The following is a 24,513-nucleotide window of genomic DNA, read 5'->3' on the forward strand; positions in this document are numbered from 1 at the left end:
TTTTTTTGTCCTGTGTGTAATAATTTTGTGTGTTTTTCCCAGGTTTCCCCTCTCCAGGGAGTCCTGCAGAACAGGACCTTGGATGCTCACACAGGTTTAGACCCAGCTTTCAGAGTTCCAGGGGCAAATCCCACCCATCCCACTGCTCAGCTCTGGAATGGTGTTCCAGGTGTGTGTTGGGACTGTTTAAGTGCTCTCAATTTCCCAGTACAACTGGAAATGTTTGTCCTGAGCCCTGCTGGGAGGCTGCACTTGGCCCATCGCTCTCCAGTGCTGGTGGGCTGTTCACTGCCCACCCCTCTTCCTATCTTTTATTTTCCTTTTTAAAGAATTTCTAACACAACTTTATTTTTCCCTCCAGGAACTGAAAGTGACTCCTGTAATAATCCCAGTGTATTCTCCGAGTTTGCCTCCCAATAAAGCCTGTTCTTACAGCAGGACTGGCCAGCACCTTCCTCCCCTCCCTGCAGCCCCTCCCCTGGCCCCTCATGGAGAGGTTCTACAGGGCAGTTTAATGTAAAAGTGGAATTTATTGAGGTGGGGTTTTATTAACAAAATGTACAAACCAAAGCAGGAGCAGCTCAGACAGAGCTAAAGAGCAGCAGAGGGGAGGGCAGTCGGGCCCCCCTGGCTCTGGGCTCCCCCCTCCAGGGCAGCCAGTTCAGCCAGTCCCTTCAGGGAGATGGCTTTGGGGTTGGTGGCCGTGCTCTTCGTGGTGTTCATGGTCTTGTAGATGCCGATGAGCCTGTCCGAGATCTCAAACATGTTGTTCCGCAGGGAGATGATGATGAACTGGGCGTTCTTGGTTTGCTCCTGAAACACAAAGGGGTTGTTATTGCCCAGCATTCCCAAAGATCTGTTCCTGGGGGAGCCCCCTGGCCAGGGACAGGCCTGAGGAGTCATCACCAGCCCCAGTGTTCCTGCTCCCATCCTTTGTGGACACCCTGTGGAAGCCAAGTTCAAACCTACAGCTGCAGGCAGGGAACCTCCAGGTGTTCCCCTGATTTAAAGCAGCTGATCCTAATCTTTGCCATCTGTTCCCAAAACTGGTGGTGACATTTGGGATAATTCTCAACAGCCCAGGTTTAATTGGCAGCCACAACTGTAGCTGGAAAGGTTTGCTTTGCTTAAATATGCTGAGGGCAGGACTTTTAAAGGCATGAGAAAAACTACCAATCGAGACAGATCAGAGACACTGAGGGGACACAGCTCCTGGGAATGAATGGAAATATAAATCCTTGGAATCCAAGGAGCCTTGGCTGCTCCTGAGAGATCATGAGCTTGGATACATGGAGACATCACCAAGAGCTCAGTCAGTTGTGTGTTCTCAGCCAACAAGAGCTGAGGGTTTGGGGGATTTTAAAGAGGAAGCAGCACATTGAGATGTGGCTCCTTTGGCAAATTCCAGCTCTCTTTAGGCAACTTCTGAAACAGGATTTGGAGGGAAAACACTTGTAAATCCTCTATTAGTCCCCTCACTTTGGGGAAGTATCAAACTCAGGAGCTTCAAAAACCATGCAGAAAGCAAAATTCCAAGCACTTTTGGGAATTGCTTCCTCTGGAGCTCCTGCTGCCACTGTCATTGCAGATTTCAGTGTGGTGGAGCTGCTGCCAGTCGGTGTGTGTGGGGCAGGAGGCACAGCCAGAGGTGTCCTGGGTACTCACGTAGATGTAAAAGGCCACGATGGAGACGTTCTTGAAGTCGAGGGCGGCGTCGATCTCGTCCATGAAGTACAGGGGGGTGGGTTTGTAGTGGTGCAGCGCGAATACCAGAGCCAGAGAGCTCAGCGTCTTCTCCCCCCCAGACAGGTTAAAGATCTTCTTCCAGCTCTTCTTGGGAGGCCGAACGCTGCAACACAGGGAGGGAATGACTTCCACACCCAGCACACCCTGCTGGGACACCCCACAGCTCCTGGGATTCCCTTCCCAGTGCTCCTTCACTCCTCAATAAGGAACATGCTCCTCAGAGCGTCTGTGGCACTACACGAGTGCCCCCATTCCCTGGGCACATTTGGGAATTCAGCACTGGCAAATGAGCTTTCCAACTGCTGTTAATTCCTGATTTCTCCAGGGAAATGAATCCCTGGGGTTTCTGTCAGTACCTTGCCAATAGCGAGCCCGTCTTGGTTCACTGATGATCACCTTTAAAAACAGGTTGGAAAAAGGAATGTGACAATTATTTATTTTGACCAACCTGAATACGATTCCCTCGGAGAAGGGATCCAGACTGTCCACAAGCTCCAGCTCAGCATCCCCTCCCAAGGTGAGCATCTGGTAGTTCTCCTTGAGCTTGTTTGTGATGAGATTGAACCCTGCCATGAACTCGTTCAGCCTCTGCTTCCTGAGATCTTCAAAGGCCTGTCTGAAGTTGTCCCTCTCGGTGGTGATGTCGTCCAGCTCTGCCACGTGTTTCAGGTACAGGTCCTCCTGCAGGGAAGCACAAACAGCACCACAAAAGTGCAGTTAAACAACTGCCTCCTCAATTTACATTTTAAACCACTTTTCCTACCATTTGAAAATTGCCTTTTCAGGAATTTCAGGCTAACAGCCCTCAAACAAAAAAAAACCCAAAATTATTTCTCTTTTCTCCTCTGCTGCTGAGGGAAAAATCGTGGTAAAATAAAAAATATTTCACCTGATGGATAGTCCACTATTATTGAAGTGAGGAGAAAAAAACTCCCAGTATTTTTTTCTGCCTCAGCTGTGAAGACTTGACTATAAATTGACAGGAGACTCAGGGAATCATTTAGGCTGGAAAGGACCTCCAGGATCACCAGGGCTGATGGTGTGGAATACAGAAGGCTGATGGAAGCTAAAACAACCTTCACCCTTGGCTGAGGACGAGCTGACAAACACTGGGGCTGGTGACAGGAACCACGGGGCTCCCCTGCATTCCCCAGAGGAATGAAGAGGAACAGGACTCCTCTTGGCTGGAATTCCTGGAGATGGGATGGCCCTGGAAGGCTTTACCTTCTTCCTGTACTCAGCAATGGCCGTCAGGTTGGGTTTCATCTCGTGCCTCTGGGCCTCGAGCAGCGCGATCCTCTTGGTGACCACGCTGGGGTCCTGCAGCGCCTCCAGCTCCTCCTCCCCCAGCACCGGCAGCTCCTCGGGGGGTCTGTTGTCAATGGAGTGCAGGGACAGCGTGGAGATCTGCAAACAACACCGTTACTGGGAACCTGGGAAAATCCCAACTGGTCCTGTGGTACAGAGTGAAGCTTCTGCGAACGCTCACGGGTTCTTCACAACCCCCTTTAAATAGGATGTGAAAAACACAATAAATATCCTGTTATCCTCTTCCTGCATAAACACCACTGAACTCCCAAATTACCTGTTTTCTAATGAGATGTTAATGAGCTCATGCTGTGAGCTGAAGCTGCCCCATCCCTGCAAGTGTCCCAGGCCAGGCTGGATGGGGCTGGGACCTGGGACAGTGGGAGGTGTCCCTGCCCACGGCAGGGGTGGAATGAGATGGGCTTTAAGGTCCCTTCCCAACCCAAACCATCCCACAATTCCATGATCGAAGTTTTAGGAACTAAACCATCTCCCTACCTCTTTTTGCCAGTGTTTAACCTTTCCCTGGTGGGCAGAGATGTGACTGTCAACTTGTTCAATCTTCAGTTTGATGTTCAGAGCTTCACTCTGAAGTTCATGTTCCTCGTTCCGAATCTTTTCAATCTCCTGGAGCAAATTCTTCTTCTCCTCCTGCACTGCTGGCAAAGCTTCCTGGACAGAAATCACCAAAACAGGGCATTCATCAGTCACCTGCAAAAATGTCACCCCTCTCTTGGGCTGTGGGTTTGTTTTCACCTTGGTTATTCACAGGGATTGATGGAAACAAACACACGGCCTTGGATTTATAAACTGCTCCCTGAAATGGGCAGTGACTGAAGATGGGCTGCAGTTTGTGTTTTCATTCCTGATCTGATCAAACTACAATCTCCAGTCCTACCCTCACACATTTTTAGCTAAAAGGCAGTTTTAGAGAAAGAGAGGCTCAAAACTCAGCTGTATTGGGAAGAAATTCAGCCATCCTGGTTGTTTTCCCTCCCTCACATCCAGAAATCCAGATGGGAAGTTAAAATCCCACATAACTGGAAAAAAACCCTACAGATTTAAACACAGTAATTTCCTTGGGGAAACTTGGTGTTTTTTTCTAATATTCAGCAAACTGGGTCAAGATACATCTCCAGGTGAGTGTAAAAAACAAAAATACACCCTTGCCATTCCCTGGAATGTCAATCTGCAGCTGTACAACGGCATTTGCATGGGATTGGGATGCAAGTGGGATACAATGAGGATGTAAATCATCACCCTGGTTTACCTGGAGGTGCCACCCACCTCAGCCTGCTTGTAGTCGTTCATCACCTCCGTGGCTTTGTCCTCCAGCGTGCTCAGCTCTGCTGTCAGGTTTTTGATGTCCTTCTCGTTCTCCTCCATCTCCTTCTGCGTGCGCTGAAGGGCCTCCTCGGATTTCTGCAGGTTCCTGCAGGGGGACAGAGATGTTTGTGCCCCCAAACAAGGGCAAACGTGACAGAAATTACCCAGAGACAACCCAGGAGGAGGTGCTTGTTTAGGCATCAACTGCCACACTCCTGAGGTATCCAAGGAAAACAGAGTTGTCTTCCTTAAGCTCAGAGCAGCCAACCCTCATTAAATGACTTCATTTCTTCTCTCAGAGCCAGACTGGACATTTGTTGCAAATATTCACTATGGACTGCTAAGCTAACACAAAAAATGGACCCCATTTTCTTTCCTGACAGGTCAGGAATCAGCCCCCTCAGATCTGAAGTGCTCCAGTGCATGGCAGTTTGGATCATTATGAAATACAGCAGTTCAGTGCCAGGCAAAGCTCAGAGAAATGCTGATTAAATGTGCCTTTGAAACTATCAGAAACCACAACAGGGTGTTTCCCTCAGGCTCCTCCAGGGCTGTGTTGCTGTACCTGTCTGCAGTCCTGGCTGCCACCTGGGCCTTGGTGATGGCTGAGGAACATTCATCTATTTCTTTGTCAATCTTGTCAATCCTGTCTTGCTGGGCTTTCACTTTATGGTTGGTGGTCTCCATGATGAGGTTCTGCAGCTCTTTCACTTTATTTCCCATTTCCTTGGCTTTCTCAGCCAGCTGCTCATAATCTGTCAGGAACAAAGGGGGTTAATCCCTGTGACACCCCTGGGACTGCTGACACCAAGATTTCAGTCAGGAAGTGATGGAGGTGATTTGTTCTTTTACTGTATTAACTGCACATGTTTGTTTATACTGTGAGAAATGGTGAGCGTAACTGTGACAAACATAAAATTACCACCCCTAAACACTTAACAGGATTATTTCATGTTACTGTACACTTCTAAAGGATGTGTGCCCCCCACAGACTACAGGGGATTGATTTTATTCTCGTGTAATAGTCTAGTTAGAACACGGAAAGAGCCTTCACTTGACTTTAATGGCATGATCTCCTCATCACTGCTTCCAGTTAAACTCAGTTCCCCTATGAATCTGTATGTCATACAGCCATAAAAATCTAACCAAAGAAATAAATACCACAATTAATGTTTAATTCAGCTTGAGAAATTGCAAAAAAAAAAAGAAATGTTTTTTACTCTCTAATCTCTAGAAATACCTTTTATTCCTTAGAAGAAATGAGGGCCTAAACTAAGATGCAGAACTGAAGCACAAAGCCCAAACCATTCCCTCCTCTGTTGATAACCATTTTAATCTCCACCCCATCCCCACAAAATGTACCTTTCTGATAATCCTGCAGGGCTTTTTCCAGTTGCTGTTGTTTGTTTTTGTCGGGAGCGGCAGCCACGACGTTCGCTTCCAGTTCCTTGACTTGGTTTTTTAGATGAGTTTCTTGCTCAGCAAAACTCTGGGGAGAACACACGAGGGTTGGGACGCTGTCCTGGGACTGTCCCAGGATTGTGTGGGGCTGGGAAGAGCCCCAGGACACTCCTCACCTGGATACTGGCCGTGTACTTCTCCGAGGTGTTCCTCATCTCCCGGATCTCCTGCTGCAGTTTCCTTATGGCCTCTTCCAGCTGGGATTTCTCCTCCTCACACTGCATTGCTCTCTTACAATCCTTCTGCAGCTGGGCCTCCATCTGATTGACCTGCACAGACAGAGGATCATTTACCTGCTGTCACTGCCACAAACAAAGCACAGTCTGTGAGCTCCTCAAGCACAAGGACCAAGCGGAGTAAAAAAGGTGGCAATTTGATAATTTGCTCTAATGGTGAAAAAGGAGGGGCAACTACAGATTAAAACCTAAAAGAATTCAGAAGGAAAAGCAAACTGCATCCTGATATGCCAAAGTACTCCTGAAATGCAAATTGGTAGGAAAGTTCTGACACTGCCTGACAAATCTTAAGTGAGGGCCCAGCCCTGTGTTTTCTGTTGTTGCTCTGCAGGAAGTGGTGCCTTGTGATCCACATCTTCCATGTCCTCATCCCTACTCCCAATCAGTTCCCAAGCTACCAAAGGCAGCGCTGTGGGACTAAACATTCAATAATGGGCTGTGCAAAAACACACAATCCCAGAGTTACTGAGGTTGGAAAAGACCTCCAGGTCATCCAGTCCCCCCTGTGCCCAATGCCCACCTTGTCCCCCAGCCCAGAGCACTGAGTGCCAGTCCAGTCCTGCCTTGGGCAGGGCTGGGCACTCCAAACCTCCCAGGGCAGCCCCTGCCAAGGCCTGACCACCCTTTTACACACTTAAGAGCACCATAAGCTCTGCTGAGCTTGTGAGTTCTGGCTTTATAAACCCCTGTTAGTGCACCTCACATCCCACATTGTCCCTGCTCCTGCTGATTTCAAAGGACACACCCACACAAACCCTAAGGAGCTCTGAGGGAATTCCCCCTCTCCTTAGGATTCTGTACTAACCTCTTCTTCTGAGACATCCGTGACGACAGAGGATCCCATCCTGCCCTTCAGGACCTTCCCGCCCCCACTCATCGTTCCTGCAGCACAGGGGATGAGAAGGGGTCAGAGAACACGTTGGGCTTTGATATCACCTACACAGTGCAAGTGTGTGCTGCAGTACCTGACATCTCGATGATCTGTCCCTGCAGCGTCACCACTCTCCACCTTTTATCCCTTTGGAATGCCACTCTGGTGGCTTCATCCAAGTTTTTGGCCACCAGGGTGTCCCTCAGGGCGAAGTAGAAGGCCAAGCGAACCTTCTGGTCCTCCACCTTCACCAGGTCAAACAGCCGGGGGGTATTTTCAGGAGTTGGGATTTTTCCTATTTTTTTTTCCCATACAGTCATCTACAGCCACAAAGGAAATACAGGAATGAGCCATCCTCTAGGATACATGCTGAGGTCATTGCATCATTCTAAGACTTTAAAGCAAACACAATCAGACTGTAATAGTGAAACAGTTAGTTTTGCCCAAGCTCTGGGACTCACCTTGTCCAGGGCTATAAAGGTGGCAACTCCAACCCTTCCTGCCTTCAGGAAGTTCACACAGGCCTGGGCAGTGTCAATGGTGTCCACAACAATGTGGTCCAAGGCTCCACATGCTGAGGAAATGGCCACGTCGTACTTGTCGTCGATGGCTCCCAGATCTCCCTGAGGATGGGGGTGGAAGCACATGGATGAGCTTGGCAGCTGTGCCTGCCCTGGGAGTTTCATCCTGTTTAGTAAATCTGTGCATTTTTTTAAATGTACCTACACTGAACAGACTGATTTTGCTGAAGCAGAGAGAATTCTCCTTGGATGGACAGGTGGGGAAAAAATTGCAAAATACAAACCCAGCAGTTTAACATTTACGTTTTACATTTACTCAGTCACAGAAACACCACTCAGTTCCTCTAAAGTTTAAGCCTACAAGGAAAAGAGCCTCCTAAAAACGTACCAGTCTTCCATAAAGTCCAGGGATATTCCCAGCTTTCTTCTGCTGCAGCAGAGCCTCCAGCACCTTTCCTCGACTGCGACTTTGGGCTAAAGAACTTTTGGCTTCTTCCACTTTTCGCCGCAGGTTCCGCACCAGATCCTTCACCCCCAGCTCCTCCCGTCCCAGCTTCTCCAGAGCCAGCTCTTTCTGGGGGTTCGAAGGAAGAAAGACACTGTCTCAGCCTCAGGAAAACTGGATTCAGGCATTTTATTGTGGGGAATAAGAGAGGAGCAAGGAATGGAATTCAAATAAGCCCAGAATGGTTTGGGTGGGAAGGGACCTCAAAGCCCATCCAGTGCCACCCCTGCCATGGGCAGGGACACCTTCCACTGTCCCAGGTTGCTCCAGCCTGGCCTTGGACACTTCCAGGGATCCAGGGGCAGCCACAGCTTCTCTGGGCAACCTGTGCCAGGGCCCCCCCACCCCGAAGAAGGCTCAGAAATACACCCATTTCTTTATTTTAACACGTCTCAGTGGGATATTTAATCTGATTCCCTTGCAGGGATATGCAGGATGGAATTTCAGTGCTTAATGTTAACATTGGCTTAACCCAAAATAAGTGTGAAATGCAATACTTACTCCCTCAGTGAACTGAGGATTAGAATACAGGGTTTGAATGTTCTATTAGAGGCTTTTTGGTTTCTCTGCCCCAGGATCAGTGCTAACAATTCACTCTGGTCTGGGTTGTGACTCAAAGAAATGAAAGAGGAAAGTCAATCATCACCTCCTTGAGCTGCTGCTCAGCCCGGGGCAGTTTCCCAGAGATGTCCTTGATGGCAGCTTTCCTGTCCCTCAGGGTGTCCGAGGTGCTCCTCAGGGCCTCCTGGGCCTGGCTGAGCTGGGCCAAGGCCGTGTTGTACCTGCTCAGGTGGATCTCCAGCTCCGACTGCGTCAGCTCCACGTTGGAACGGGCCTCGGTCACCTCCTTGCTGAACTCCATCAGCTCCTGCTCCTTGGCCTGCAAAAGCACCCGAGGGGACAGCTCAGCCCCACAGCCCCGGGGGTTCTGACACCACTCCCACTGGGGGAGGAGAGACACGAAATGGGATGCAGAAGACAGTCCCGTGCTTTGGAAGAACCAGCATTTCTTCATTTATTAACATATGCTGGGGGGAAATTAAACAAGGAGTTTGTGCTAATTATAAAGAACTTCAGGGAATTAACACAGAACACTTCCACATAAGCTTTATATCATTTGCTCAATTTGTGCTAAATTACAGCTCAAACCCACATTTCCAAGTACAGAAAATAACCCCCCAAACTGGCAGGATAAATTTCCAGGCTCCAGGTGTTCAGTGACTGAACAGCTTCAACAACAACCACCAGCTGTTGGAGTAGTTAATTCAGAGGCAGATTATCTGCTGGGAAAGGTTTGGAACATCCCATTCCAAAATATCTTTCTTTAAGCAACACATTGGCTTATACGGTTTGGTGGGAGAAAATGAAAGTGCAAATAATGGTAAGTGTAAGATTATTTAATATAAATATATGAATGATACACTTGATCAGACAAGTAGGCTCTTGTAAGGGCAGACAAGAAAGATTGAGCTCTACTTATAAATTGAGGATTAACTTCCCAGTGAGGCTGCACTGAATTAACACGTGAAACAGTGGAATTGTCGTGGAAAATGGCATTTCATGAGTGTTTTCTGACCATTTCCCCCAGCAGGGTGAGGTTAACACAGCAAGTTTCCCAAGTCACAACTGTCCAAACCTCTTTTTCCTTCCGAATTTCCTTTGTCTCATCCTGAAGGCTGGCCAGAACCTGCTGCAGTTTGGCTTCCTCCTTCTCCTTTGCCTTTTCCAGGAGCTCCTTCTTTGCCTTTGCCTCCTCGATGGTTTTGGTGCTCGTGGAAGGGACTTTCTTCAGCTCTTCTACCTGGGAAAGGGAAAGGTTTTTAAACCCCTCTCCCAGGGAATTCCTCACTCCCCCCTTGATCCAGGGAGTGATTGCAGATCACAGGCCCACTAAATTAGTTCCATTAAGGGACATCGTGCACTGCTGCACGAAATGATTGGTAACCAAAACCTCTGGCTGATTTAAGGACTTAAAATAGCTGATTAAAATATAATTTCAACCCCGTTTTTCCATCTTCTTTGTTGCACAAACTGCAACTGGTGTCTCTGCTATTTTCTGCCAGCTGCACAAAGATGTTCTCACAATCCATTACACTTCTCCAAGTCGATCAAGTTGTGGTTCAGTTACCTTTTCTTTGTCCTTTTGAAGCTGCTTCTCCAGTTTTTTCATCTTGCCTTTGGCATGTTTTAGATTTTCCCTCACTCTCACATCCTGCAAATCCAACTGATTAAATTTTTCTTTATTTTCCTCTATGAACTTTGTAATTTTATTGAATTTCCTGAAGGAAAAAAATAAAAAGAATGATCCATTTCATACAGTACAAGAATAATGTCAGTGGAGCACAGAGAATTTACATGTACAACACAGTACTTGTAAATATACCCCTAAAATACTTACTTTTCAAGTTCTTTCAGAGCTTTATTTTTGGTTTTGGTTTCCTCTGCAAGTTTACTGCTTTTCTCATTGATGCTTTTTGTTTCTTCATTAATCTTTGCTTTCTGCATTTCCAGATCCTTTATTCGTTTCTTTAGGTCATGGCTGGGGAAAAAAAAACAACAATAAACCCCCAAACTCCACTTTTTTTCCATGAAGCTTCAGTGTAACAATGTGGGTATACAAAGTATTAAGCTGTAATATTAATTCTTCATTAGGAAATACAAAATATTTCTAATTAGAGACATTGAAGCTGAGTTTAAGCCACCTTAGAGAATAACTTACATATAGTACTGATAGATATGATTTTTCTCTTTAAATATCTTGTTTTCCAAACACAGGAACTCAATGGCTTGATTCTTGTCCTCTTCCAAGGCATCCTTTTCTTTCTCCACCATTTTAACTCGATTTAACTACAAAAAAAAAAACAAACCAGAGGGGCAGAGCTGAGACAGAGCCAGCACTGGAGGAGGAAACCACGAGGAGAAACCCCCCAGGAGCTTCTGATTGGAGAGCTGGAGGTGAGGAATTAACTCTGAGGGGGGATTTGGCACGAGCTTCCTGAGGTAACACACACAGGGTTATTTTCCCCTTTCCCACCTTTGGAAGTTCATTCTGCAACGGCATATCTTTGGTTGGCCTTTCAACCAACACTGCAACAGGGTGGGGATTTACCCAGACATTTTCAGCAGAAATGCTGAGTCCAAGCTTGCCAGGCCTCACCTTCTGTCCCCTGAGCTCATTGAGCATCTCCACCCTGCGGCACAGGGTGTGGATGGGCTCCTTCAGCCTCCCAGAGCCGATGATATCCTCCAGATATTCCAGCATTCCCTCGTCGTGCTCCGTCTGCCCCTTGGGCTTCATCAGCGAGATCTGTTCCACTTCCCCCTTGGAAAAGAAAACTCGGGTGGTTTCTGTGCTTTTTTTTTCTTTGCTTTTTTGGAGATGGAATTCATTTAATTGAGGTTTCCTTGGTTTGATTTTCCAGCATCAGTGTTAAGTCATTGAGGTGAACAGTAACAATGATTTGCTACTTTTAAAAATCAGAATTAGGAAGGATCAAGCTGAGCCAATCAGACTGTTTGGTTTGTTATCATTAACCAACAAGCCACTCAATTATTCTGCCCAAGTGATTTAGTTGCACACACTCAGTTCTCAGTGACACTTAGTGACACCAGGTTTTCTTCCAAATAGTGAATATTTAGTTGGGTAGAACAGAAAAAGTGGATTTTTACAAAGTTTACAACGTTAAGAATTGGTATTTACTCAGGTGAGCCTTTCCTGTGAGTAATTCTGTTGTTAGAGTAAAACCCAGAGGCAGAGGGGTTTTCTGTAATTCAGAATTCTGGATGTTCAATGCAGCCAAGGTTTTATTTCCTGGTCACCACTGTGCCTGGGAAGTGTCAGCAGGTTTCACAAGAAAACCCAACCAAACTCTTCATTTGGATTTCTTACCCATCTCAAAAAGCCAAACCATCACTTTTCCAAAAACTGTAGCATCTAAAATCCCAATTGCCCATTTGCTGCACTGCCACAAATGAAGGGTTTCTACCCCAAAAACTGTGTCAGCTCATGGGGAGGGAAGTGCAGCTCCCAAATTTCTGTGCAATTGTCACAAGCCTCTATTTTTCCTTCTTGCAGGAAAGCATTTCCTCAGTTTACATGCAAGAAAAAACCACAGGGAAGATTAATTCAGATGCTGAGCATCAAGACTGAGAATGCCCTACACTGGATGTATATCCCTGATTTCCAGCACCTAAACTCCCCTGGATTTAACAGGAAAAATCAGGAATTCTGGACAAGCAAAGGAATGTGAGTCAACTTTTCTTAATCATTTGGCTAAATATAATTAACCATCTCTGAGCCACAACCATCTAAGAAAGATGATGAGGAGGTTTCTCTGTAGCTCATTAATGGGAATACTTGGATTGTTTATTTATCAGGAGTAAAACTATTTAGGAATTAATACCTGAATAATAGTTTTAATATTATTTTACAGCTGAGCATTGTTGGAGCTGTTAATACTGAATTGTTCCCTGACTGTTCACTGTGCCCATTGTTCCACACAATAACGAGGGCAGGGAGGAGGTAAAGAGAGTCTTCCAGAACGTTGGTTGTCACTTCATTTCTGGTGTCTTGAAGGTTTAAAATCAAGAGCTGCAAACCTGGGGGTAGAGGTTGGAACTCAGGAGCTGGAAATGTATTTGCTCTGGGGGAGGAGCACGGGGTAGTTTGGGTGGTTTTGGAGGGGAATTTTGTGTTGCAGTGGCTGTGGTTTGGTTTTTGGAGGGTTCCTTTGTTAGCACCACTCAAACAGATTTATTCTGACTGGAGTGAAAGTCAGGCTGGTTTGCTCAGGAGGAACAGCCTGAGAGAAAACACCGCCTGGAAAATGCAACATTTTATCTCAGACAAACCTCCCGTGCTGGGAGGAGTCAAAGCACAATTTGTTTCAAAATCACATTAAACCACCAAGCACATTTTGGATACCACAACTGTGGCTCTGATATTTAGTATTTGAAGAACATCTCACTAGTTTCACTCGAGTGGCAGCATATTTTTTATAACATGTCAGCTTTTGAGGCTTTTAAAGACCCATAAAAGGAAGTTTTCTTATTGAGCCCGCAATCTTTGAGTGGTGCTGGGGATCAGCAAACCTTACTGGAACCCCAACATAATAACAGTCATCTTGTAACTTCCTAATACTGTCAATAAGTACATTTAATTTGCCTATTAAATTAACTGATTAAATGAATTAGTTTGCAGCTTTAGAGCATTACATAATTCCATGTCATTTAAGTGATCTCTGAGGGCAGAGTGATCAGAACATTTAATTTAAGTTTGTCAAGCATCACAAGATTAATGGTGATGGAGCAGGATTATAGAAAATACTAAATACTACTTTACTAAATGATACTCCTCCTCCTCCACTAAATAAAATCTAATGCAAACATCATGAATTTCGGATTAAAACAGTTACAGCAGGAATGTTTCATTTCATGACGCTTGGCTTTGGGGTGTTTTTTTTTCCCCACTCTGACAAAATAGTAGCTCTCACTTTTTCAGCAGGAGTACAGTAAGGAATGGCAAAAATAAATGCTACATTTGTGTAGCTTCAATTTTCCAGGCTGGTAATTTCAACTGGACTTTGCTTTGACCCATATTCCCTCCTCACATAAACTTTGCCCATGAATTCCATTCTCCATCCATGGTTTTTGGAAGCTTTATATTCTTGTAACCTCGTTATTCTCCTGCAGACAGGACTGTAATACAGCTCTTTTAAGCCACAACAGGTTGTTTTGGGATTTTTTTCCCCACAATTCCATGTTATTTCTGTCATTACTCGATGCTTGCAGCCCTCTCTCATTTTTACCCTTCGGTTTTACCAGATGGTGATTCTACAGGAGAGGAAAAAAAAGTACCAAATACTCAACTTGCTGCTCTGCCTTCAAAAAAAAAAAAAGTGTTATAAACTCACTGGGAAATATGAAAGTCAAGTAATAAATGCACATATAAAAATCTACAATGTCACTACTGTGCAAAGAGGAGGAAAAACTTCTAGTGAGCCTGTTCTTCAGCTGTTTGCTCAAAACTGCTCTTCTGCACTCTGGAAAGAATTTCAAAGTAGCTGTTTGCACATCTGCCTGATTCGGGAAGCTTTTTTAAGGCCATTCTTGTGTTTGACACGAGCACAACTGAGGTGTAAATGCAGAGTCACTCTGGAGTTCGGGGCAGTGATGGCAGTGTCAGCTGCAGGGTCTGACTGCACATTGCTGGGGTTGTACCCAGACCCACACTGCCCCCAGCACAGGAATCTTCTCCTTCCCACATTCCCTGCTTTCTGAGGGATCTGGAACAACCCTCTCTATTCCCCAGCCAGCACAGGGTTTTTAGAATCCCATTTATAATCCCACCTGGTGCTCCAGTGCTGGGGGGTCTCCTCAGGAAGAGCCCCCAGCAGTTGGGAATGTGTGGGAATCTCAATCCGCTCTCCCTCATCTCCTCCCCAAACACTGTGAGTGAGTCCCAGGTTATTTCCCCAAAGCAGCAGGTGGAAAACTCCCTGGAACCCTGCCCTGTCCCCAAGTGCCATTCCTTCCAGTGCTCCCATCTCTTTAACAATTCCCAATTTTTAATAAAGACCCTGAGAGGTTTTTGGCCCCTCAAGGTCAGCCTGTTCAGGAGTCACTGTCATTAATTATATCATTATAACAATGCTCAATAATTGTCTGTTCCGAACTAAAAGCACAGAACCATTTGTTAAAAACATGGAACAGGGTGGGAGAACTGAAGGAGCACAAAAGCGACAAACTCCTCCTGGTTTATGTTGGCAGCACCCCCTCTGTGAGCAGAACCATTTCAAACCCAGATTTATTCCCATCGGTGAGTTCAGGCACTGAATTTGGAGTTGTGACACTAAATGAGGAGTTGGAGAACATTTTCTGCCTTCCCACAGGTGTTTTCTGTACTGTTACTCACAGAAGTCAGCAGCAGTTTGAGTTGAATATTTTCACTTTGGCATCAAAACTCAGCTTGGCCTGAGCTTTCGAATTGTAACCTAAACCCACCAAAATCAGCAGAAAAAAACCCTGAAAAATAGGGGTTGAAGTGGGGAGAAGGAAGCAAAAAAAAATGTAAAGCAGTGTTGTAAAAAGCAAATATTTTCCATTGGGTAATGCTAACTGTGCTTGCAAGATAAAATCAAGGACCTAAAGGTGTTGTTACCACATGTAGGACACGTTCTCTTACAACTTATTCTTTAGTTCTAACCAGGGAATGTCGTGTCCCACACCCAAGCCAGCCTTTGATAAGCCTTAGCTAACATTTTTTGCCCAAAATCTATAGTAGAGGTGAAGTATTTTAAATCATTCCCTACTGACAGAGTCAAAAATCAGAGAATTATAATTGATTTTAAATGAGAAATACTTGGTGTCAGGTTAAGCTCAGTTTAATTAAATTATTAGTGTTGCTATTAAAAAAAAAAAAAAAGGAGTAAAAGCTAAATAAACCTGTTATTTATCCCTTTTATTTTAAATAATTAGAAAAACATTAGAGGGGAAAAAAGGGCAATTCTGGGGACAGCAGTTCAGGCTTAGATAGTCTCATTTACATCTAATTTTTTTAGGATTTGGGGTTTAAAGTCCTGCTGTCATTCTGTGGAAAACATTGCTACATTTCCCACCTGGAAATATGCAATTTTGAAGGATCAAATCAGTGGATTTTCACATTAAAAAGGCACAAAACCTGCTGTACAAAGAGAAAGGACTTTCCCTCAGACAGAAAGATTGCAGAAACAGAAAATCTCTGTTCCTGAGACAACGAGTCTGGTGGGATGAAATTAAAAAATAATAGTGGGAATCATTTTTTTATGCCTTAAAACTGGCTTTACCTCCCCCCTGTTTCCCTTTTGTAGGGGTGGAAAGCATGAAACTCCAGCTTGTAGGAAAAGGTGTGTTCCCCTCATTCCTGGGAAATAATTAGTGGGAGAAAAAAAAAAATCACATTTGGGGAAAAAAAAATAAAATAAATTATAAAAAGTAACATTCCTTCCTAAATGTTCTCCAGCACTGAGCTTTGTCCCTGCAACCTCATTCCTACCCAGCTTCATCTTTCACTTCACATTCTCTCCCTTCCAGAAATTTTGGCACAATGATCCTTCAGAACAACTGTGTGAAAAACAAAACAAAACCAAACCAAACCAAAAAAAAAGGGTGTATTTACTACAGTTTTTTTCTTGGAGGTAACTTCTTACTCCATCTTGAGAGAGAAAATACAGGGATAAAGGGGTGGAGGAAATAAAGAACTAGCAGGGAGATTTGCAAAGAGAAATCTCCTCTTTTTGTGGGTGTTGCTGTGAGAAAGGCCGGCACAGAGAGGCTGGAGGAAGTGAAGCAAGCACAGCTACAAGCTTTTTATATTTTTTTTTTTTTTTTTTAAAGAGAGGAACTGGAAGGTCTTTTGATAGAAAGAGGCCTAAAAGAAATTCTGTTAAAATATTTCAGACCTTGGGAGGCTCTCACTGATTTCTAGGCCAGAGGAGATTTGGGACCTGTGAGTGGTGAAATAATTACAGGTAATTGCAGAAATAGTTATTTAATTTAATTAATATTTAAATACTTCCAGCAAGTACTTCATTTACATTTCAACTAAATGTTTGGCACGTGGCAAAATTCTCATTATCTGAAAATTAGGAAAAAAAAAAAAAAAAAAAAAAATCAGTGTGGTTCTCTTCAGCCTGCCTTTAAAACAGAAGCAAGCCAGCCTCCCAATCTTAAGGTCAAAGATGAATATAAATGATATTATATTGACAAATTCTGTGATTATTTTTCCCAGCATGGGCTGCAAACTGGAGCTTTGAAAACCAGAGCCTGAACTGGCTACAAACCTGCCCTTCCTTGAGTCCTTTGCAGCAGTTCAAGTGTAAACAGCAGGCACACCACCCATGTTTTTCCCTGCACAGGTCATTTTTCCATACTTACTTCCCAGCAAAGCCACACAGGAGCTGCAGATGGGAGCACAACCATCAGGCACCACCAAGCTGCTGACTCTCTGCCACGCTGAAGCAGCACAATAATATTGGGGTTGCAGGTTGATTTGACCACACCAATATTTACGTGCTGCTAGGGCGGAACAAGCAGGGCTCTTCCATCCATCCGCCGGGCAGGAACACACCTTTGTGAGCAGCAAAAGTGCCAGCAGGACCTTCCAGCGCTTCTGTGCCTTGAATTTCTAAAGCAGCAGATAATGATTCGCATCTGCAGCAGAGCATGCAAACCATGATGTGCTGCTACAGGACTTTAAGGCTTCCAGAACAAACTCAGACAGGATTTTTTTTTTTTTGAAGGGGGGGGGGGAATATAATTTTAAATTGGTTTTTATTCATCCACCAACCTGTAAAATTAAGAACCTGTTATGATCCAGGTCGATGCCGTGGCTCCGGAGCAGAATTCCAACATCTTTGTAAGTCTTTTTCTTGCCGTTGATGTGGTAGACAGAGGAGTTGTCTCTATAGGCAGTTCGAGACACATAGAATTTGCTGTCAGGAACGACTTCATAATCATCCCCTTCCTGTTTTGGGGAAACACAAAGCCAGAGAAGCAATTGCTCTATCAGTGCATTTACCTCATATTTCACAATGGAGCAGAGAAGTTTCATCATGTGCAGGTTTTAAGTCAGCTGGGCTCTGAGATGTGCTACCAGTGGGAACTGTTTTAGAGCTGCATCTCAAAAAAAAAAAAAAATTAAAAAAAAAAACAAAACCAAAAACAACCTTGGAGAACTGGACAAAAAAATACCCAAACTGTTTAAACTGAATTGCCCTCATCTTGTGCCTTTCCCACCTCTGATGAAGATACTGCTCTGCAAACCCTTCGTTGCTTCTCTCTAGCACTGCTCCCAATCCCAGAGGAAAAGGGCCAGTTAAAATGCAGGGAGGCTGTGCCATCCCACCCTGGAAGGCTCAGCTTGGGAAGCCCTGAGTGCCTCGACTGCTGTTTGCATTTTCAGCCCTTCTTTTCCCAGGGCTTGGGAAAGGAGCTGCTTGGAGCTGAGCAGCTCTAAAGAGAAAGTGGAGAAGATAAAAAAGGCAAACGTGAAAGATGTGACAAACATGACATCAGCAGCTGCCAAAGAGAGCTTCGATGCACCTCCAAAGCTGCAACCCAAAGAAAGCTGGGACTGGGCTTGAAAAAGTGAAAACTGCTGCAAGCTGCTTGTAAAAGATTTCAACTGGCCTGCCACTTCCCCACATTAACCCCCAGAGCTCTCCAAGTGCTCTCTGGCACATGCAGAGGGCTTTGAGATCAGAAAGTTGGTTTCTAGATGGTAATACAAAGGCAAGTGGGGGGGAGGGGGAAAGAAGAAATGTAATCATTTTTGGAGCTGGTTATTTAGAAACACACCCCTTTTGGTTTTGTTTATATATGTCAAGTCAAAAGAAAAAAATAAATGTCTTTTAAAACTGTTCACTCAAAGGCAATGAATATTGTCACTTTATTAACACCATTTTTGAAATTTCAAAGTACACTTCCCACTGTTTTCACTGACCCCCAATTAAACAGTTTAGTTTTCTGCACAAAAATTCAATTTAAATTAAGAGAAATAAATTCCCTGTACTGCAATTGCAATAAATCAACAAAAATAAGCCCTGAAGTTTTTATCAATACCCGAAGTGACAAGCAAAATAAATATTTTTTTTAAATTGCCAACACTTTCTAATTTCATTGAAACAAAATATCAGGTTCAAAAAAAATTTAGTGCTAGGGTGTGGGATCCAGAATTTCTGAAGAAAAATCTGCTTTAAAATTGCAGGCATGTTTACAGTACATAAAGTGTAAATAAGTTTCAGATTCATTATATATCTTTCTAAATTTGGATAACCTAAAATAGTTTCTAATTGGTTTCAAGAGTTTGGCTTAAATAGGTTTTATTTCTTAATACACATGCTCATATTATAAATTTAGGAATATATGTAACATGTCTAAATATATAGACTTATAAAAATTTTAGGGCTCCTTTTAATTGCAGAAATGAGTTTTATTTACTTGAGGTAAATGAGATGACAAGTCTAAAACGACTTCTTCTTAAAATGGTTATTACATATTCCTAAATAGCTTTAAACCAGACATTTACCACCCAACAGTCCTGCAGAAAATAAAAAAAGAATCCCTGCTAGTAATTTAAGAGCTGCACCACTCAATAGAGGATTTTTTAAAGTTAATTAACACTGATGGTTTACATCCCCAAGGTAAACTAATCACGCTCTGAAGTTTCCCCCCAGCTCCAACTAAAATAAGCAAAGAGTCAAAGTTTTCAAAGCCTTAGAGGGGATAAAAAGGCTCCGATTTGGTGCCTCGCAGCACACCTACCTTGTCAATGATCTTTTGGAAGTGAACCTCCACCGTGCAGCTCGGGATGTCCGTGTGCTCGTCCGAGTTGTGGATCAGCACCGACAGCTTTTTGGAGCGGATTTTTTGGGCTCGGTAGCCGAAGACAAAAAGCAGGGAGTCAATGATGTTGGATTTGCCACTGCCGTTCGGGCCGACAATACACGAGAAACGCTGCCCGGGGGAAGGGAAGAAGCAGAAGTGGTGGTGAGGGGGGAGGAGATGGTGCCCGGAGCATTCACCGGTGCGTTGGGAGCGGCTCAAACCCCGTGCTGGGGGTCTGAGAGCTCAGGCTGGGCTGCCAAAGGTGAGGCAGAACAGCTTCAGAAACCCCCCCCCCAGCTCAGCTGAGCTCAGCCCTCTGCATCCGAGCTGCTCTTGGCCAGCATGTTCGCAAGGAAAGTTTCATGATTAGCCACGTAAGTCTCTTGTGGGCACTAAAAAAATATTCTCATTCTTCAAACGCGGCCCTAAAAGTTCCCCAGCAAACGAAATCAAGAGCAAAGGGGGCTTTTTTAAGTTGTGCTGACAAATTTAAACTGTGCAGGATCAGAAAGTGGCACTTAACTGTTTTCTCTACTGTCCAATAATGAAAATTTAGAATATTGCTACAGAAGCATTTCTAAAACTTAAAGTTCTTTCAGTTCTTTTGAGGTCAGCACACATGAAAATACAGCAAGGAATACCAACACCCAGCCAAGCTTTACCCTCATTTTAAAAAAATCACTTTAAGGGAAAAGAAAGATACCTTATGAAAAGGTCCCAGAATTTTCTCCCCTGCATAGGATTTGAAGTTCTGGTTTACAACGTGAGTTATCATGAGCCGAGGAGCACCGGGTTCATTGGTCATTGCTGGAGGTGGGGGAGGAGGGATGCTACCCAAAATCTCTTCTAAACTTCGAGTATCCACCACCTCCTCTGACACTGCTAAAAACCAGCCGAGTTAAACAGAAAGGGAAAAAAAAAAAAAAAAAAAAGACTCTCAGTGACTATGACACCTTTTCATATGTTCAGCCGAAAAAGCAAACATCACCTCTATAGGAACCAAACCTCCACTTTGGCCTGCAATTATTGACACGAGCTAAGTGGAATTAAAATCCTTCTTTCCACCAACTGAAGGTTTTTTAAGAGATACTTCAGATGTCCCAGCGATGCACTGGGGGGGGGTTGTTCCTTCATTATGTAATTCTTATTCCAACCCACTTTATCAGGCACTCCGCAGTTACAGCAGCTCCAACCAGCACAATAAAGGCTGCAAATCCCAACCAGGCCAAGTCTTTTCTAATTAATAAGTGCAAAGCCACATTTCAGGCGTGCTCACGAGTCCCTCTGCAAGGTTTGGGGAGCTGTGCACGAGGCTCTGAAAGCTGTAATGACAGCACAACTGCTCTGCAAAGACAGGAAGTTTGTTACGAAAACAAACTGGCCCCCTGGATATCAGCAAAGCAGCTTTTCAACAGCCACCGGCAGCTCCTTCTTCCAACAGGCAGCAGTTTTTGCCACTCATTTCAAGATATTCATCTATTTGTCAAGTACCTTCCTTTAATAACTGCACATCTGGCTACCTAAAAAGTCCCACAGCTGCTGTTGGGCCAGATTTTTTCTGCAAAAACTCAACTCGAGGAACTCAAGAAAATACACTGCTTCACGAAAAAGAAAGTCAAATCATTTTAAGAGTTAAGTAAATAAACTTGACATTTATTCCGTTCCAAGAAATCCCATACCATTGGCTGCCTATAAATTTGAAAAATCCTGCTGTTGTACCACAATCTTCAGCACAATGTTCCAGATCAGGAATATGAAATAGGCTTTATTAGGAGAAAGTCTACAAATTGCTTTTGCACTTGTACCGGGCCAAACCTTTTAACTCTTTGCAAGCCCTTTTTTTACAATTTTAAAAGCACTTTAAACAAGGCTTTCAGCCTTCCTTTGTAAAAGGGAACAACTGGTAAATTCAGCTGCTGCTAAAAGGCTCTGCCACCTCCTCACATCAGCACCGGCAGCCAGACCTACCTTGAGGAGCACCTTTGTCAAGCTGCTTGTTGCCTTCCTTTTCCACTTCCATGTCACTGCAGGACTCGTCCAAGGGCTCCCTGCCCTTCCCACGGGCTGCTGTGGAGGTTTTGGTGCTCTTGCTTGCCATGATCCCTGTTGGCCGCTCCCCTTCCACTGCAAGCACTCAAACTACCGACGGGTATCTCCTTTGCTAACACAAACAAGAGAACCCCGTGATCTCAGCACTGATCTACAGCCCCCAAGGAATTTTACCTACAGGTCTGTCCAGCTGTTTGACTCACTTGGAAACTAAGGACTAGAGGTGTTGAAAAGACAAAAATATCCACGTCTGAAACAAGATATCAAGATCAGGATATACTTTCAGATACAGTACCCCCCAAAATCCACGGGATAAGCCTAGTCTGTAAAAACACCCCGAATCTACCTGCTGAAAACTCGCAGGGACACGTTCAGAGCTGGGACTTTGCTCAGAGAAAGTCCCCGTGATGCTGGGGGCAAAAGGGTTAAAGACACATTCGAATAACAAACCCAGTAGCCACATGTTTGTGCTCCCCTGGAAGAACTCTTTACATTTCAGAGCCGACACTCGTTTTACTTTCAATAAATCCGTGCTAAATATTTATACATCAGTACACAGATAAACAAAAGACCCGTGCAATTATAGCGAAGATCGGACTCTTAAACAACTTAAATCAACACACTTATCTCACAAAACACAACACGGCCACTCCTGCCAGCATTCAACGTTTCCCAGAGAAAGCAAAACGAAATACCTTCATCTAGTTGGGATGTTAAAGTTAACTGAGCAAGAGCGAGTGTTACAAAAGCCATCAGCTGGCACTTCAGCACAGCTCCCCGAACGGAGAAACAGAAAGCACCCGAGGAGAAGAAAAGGCGAGGGCAGGAGCGAAGCTCTCCCCAAAGAGCTGAAATCGCAGCAAGTGGCGAAGTGAGTTTGCAGAAAAAAAACAGACATGAGAAAGTTTACTTCTCACAAGATAAAAAAAAACTGACGTGGTTCGAAAGTCATCTTACAATTGGTGCCAATCATTTGACGTTTGCAGACCTACCCCCAACCCACACTCTCATGAGAGCCCTTCATCTGGGACAATGGGGGAGGGGGGGAAACGAGAGACACAACTCATTTTCGGGCGATTTGAGCCCATGCCCCCGTTCAGAAGTGTTCAGCAATGGCTGTCTCGGACAATTACAGCCTCTCAAAGCACCACATTTATTTATTATTTTTTTTTTCCGCCCAGACCGCTCCACTCCAACAGAATTGTGCAATATAGACCTATTTACCTTCCCAACCCTTCCCCCCCTCCCCACCCCTCAGATACTTCAACGGAACGAACAAGCCGAACTACTTGACCTCGAGCTTTTACATCTCGATAAATCAGCTGCCACATAGTCTCCAACAAATTTAACAAATTCGTGCCCAACCCCTCCCCCGGGCCAGCTCGAAGGTGTTTGGTAAAAGCATCTCTCCATGGGCTCCTGCCAAGCGCCGTTTTTCTGACGGGGATGGCGAGGAAAAAAAAAAAAAAAAAAAAAAAAAAAAAAAGAGCCAGGGACGGGTAGAAAAGCTTCCTTAATAACAGCCGATTAAATCTGATTGCGACAACCCCCTGTCAGGGACAAACTCGGGGCTTTTTTTAAGCCCGACTGCGCCCTTATCATGCTCTTTCCAAGTGGCAGAATATCCCGAGTTGGAAGAGACCCGCAAGGACCGTCGAGTCCAACTCTTTTAAGTGAACGGCCAGTCGTTAAGGGCTTCCTTAAGGTTTCTCTCTCATCCTTCAAGCATCAAAGCAGAGCTGGCTGCAGAAGGGTCTCTGCTCTAAGCAGATTAAAATCGGGTCTCTCCGCTACTCAGAGGCGTTCCCGTCCTCGGCCAGGTCTCCGAGGGTCCCCAGGGGCACAGCGAGACCCTCGGGCCGCACAGCCCCGGTGTGACCCCCCCTCCCCAAACCCGACAGCAGCCGGGATGGCCCCGCCGAGGCTCTCCCCGAGGGCTCCAGGCTCGGCGCTGCCGCCTCTTCTCCTCCCTCAGGGCCAGGGGGAAGTGGGAAAGGAAGGCGCGGGGCAGAACCCGCCGCCCCCTTAGCACCCCCTGCCCTTCCCCTCAACCACCCCTATCTTCCCTCTCAGCACCTTCTCCTCAGCACCCCATATTCCCCCTCAGCACCCCCGTTTTCCCCTCCAGGAGCCCTGTCTTCCCCCTCAGCACCTTCCTCAGCACCCCCTACCCTTCCCCTTAGCATCTCCTTCCCTTGCCCTCAACAACTCCTGTCTCCCCCTCACCATTTTCCCCTCAGCACCCTCAGGCCGGCGCAACCCCCCTGAGGGCACCTCCTCCGCCGCTCTGCCCCCGCGGGCGAAGCCCGCCCGACCCCGCCGCCCCGAGGGCGAAGCGCCGCCGCCTCCTCCCGCCGAGCTCGTACCTGCTCGTCCCGGCGGCTCCCGGCCCCGGCGAGGCGGCGGCGGCGCGGGCAGCCGCGGCTGCTCTGGAAGCTCGGCCGCTTCCACACTCGAAAATGGCGCCGAAACGGCGAACTCGAACCGAAATTCGTTAGAAAAGCGCGGGGCAGGCTGGGACGGGAGGGGCCGGGCCCGGGGTTTGAACGGCACCGCCGCCCCGCCCGCCATCTTGTGTTCGTTACCGCGGGCAGGGCAGGGCAGCGAGCCCCGGACACGCCGGGAGCGGCCGCCCGGGGGCGAAGCCGGCCCGAAGGGAGGCGTTTCGGGGGGTCGGGGGGGACGCGACCCCCGCGGCCCGCTCCCCGCGCGGAGAGGGTTTAGCTTTAATTTTGGAAGTAGGTCAGTGGGCGGCGCTCGGTTGCCGGGCGACGCGCGCCGGTTTAAAAATGGTTAAAAAAAAAAAAAGAAAAAAACACCACAACTGTAAAAGAACTTTTAAAAGTAAAACAAAACAACAAAAAAATTAAAAAAAAATCAATAAAAACGGCGGGCGCTCGGCGTTTTTGAAGCGGGTTTTACTAATGAGCAGGCGGCGCCGTGGCACCTCGGGGGGGTGGGGAGGGAGGGAAGGGGGGGCTGTTCGTGAGGTGGCGGAGGGCGAGGAGGAGGAGGAGGAGGAGGAAGAAGATGATGATGATGATGATGATGATGATGATGATGATGATGGAGTCTCGCGAGAAGTCGCCATAGAGACGGCGCCGCTTGGGCGCGGGGGGAGCGGGT

General features: G+C 45.8%; 1 protein-coding gene across 3 annotated transcripts; it reads right to left on the reverse strand.

Moving 5' to 3' along the window:
• Positions 1-528: 528 nt before the first annotated feature.
• Positions 529-23,886, reverse strand: SMC4 (structural maintenance of chromosomes 4). 3 transcript variants are annotated; one of them, XM_027894837.1, is made up of 24 exons: positions 23,754-23,886; positions 21,307-21,499; positions 20,042-20,217; positions 19,276-19,467; positions 17,300-17,476; positions 11,132-11,296; positions 10,694-10,821; positions 10,373-10,513; positions 10,103-10,253; positions 9,611-9,775; positions 8,621-8,854; positions 7,858-8,043; positions 7,410-7,571; positions 7,043-7,268; positions 6,883-6,959; positions 5,958-6,110; positions 5,743-5,869; positions 4,946-5,135; positions 4,342-4,486; positions 3,553-3,726; positions 2,971-3,153; positions 2,195-2,427; positions 1,666-1,849; positions 529-813 (listed from the first exon to the last, which is right to left on the reverse strand). In XM_027894837.1, the coding sequence occupies exons 2-24, from the start codon at positions 21,434-21,436 to the stop codon at positions 592-594; spliced, it is 3,921 nt and encodes a 1,306-aa protein (XP_027750638.1). In that variant the 5' UTR covers positions 21,437-21,499; positions 23,754-23,886; the 3' UTR covers positions 529-591. The 3 variants fall into 3 exon arrangements, with proteins under 3 accessions (XP_027750638.1, XP_027750637.1, XP_027750636.1); XM_027894836.1 differs by having other exon boundaries at positions 20,042-20,220; positions 21,307-21,494; positions 23,754-23,885; XM_027894835.1 differs by having other exon boundaries at positions 20,042-20,220; positions 23,754-23,885.
• Positions 23,887-24,513: the final 627 nt, after the last annotated feature.

The sequence above is a fragment of the Empidonax traillii genome, unplaced genomic scaffold, assembly GCF_003031625.1.
Source record: "Empidonax traillii isolate 1590-97213 ecotype Southwest subspecies unplaced genomic scaffold, ASM303162v1 scaffold444:size1099390, whole genome shotgun sequence".
In the NCBI taxonomy this organism is placed as follows: Eukaryota; Metazoa; Chordata; class Aves; order Passeriformes; family Tyrannidae; genus Empidonax; species Empidonax traillii.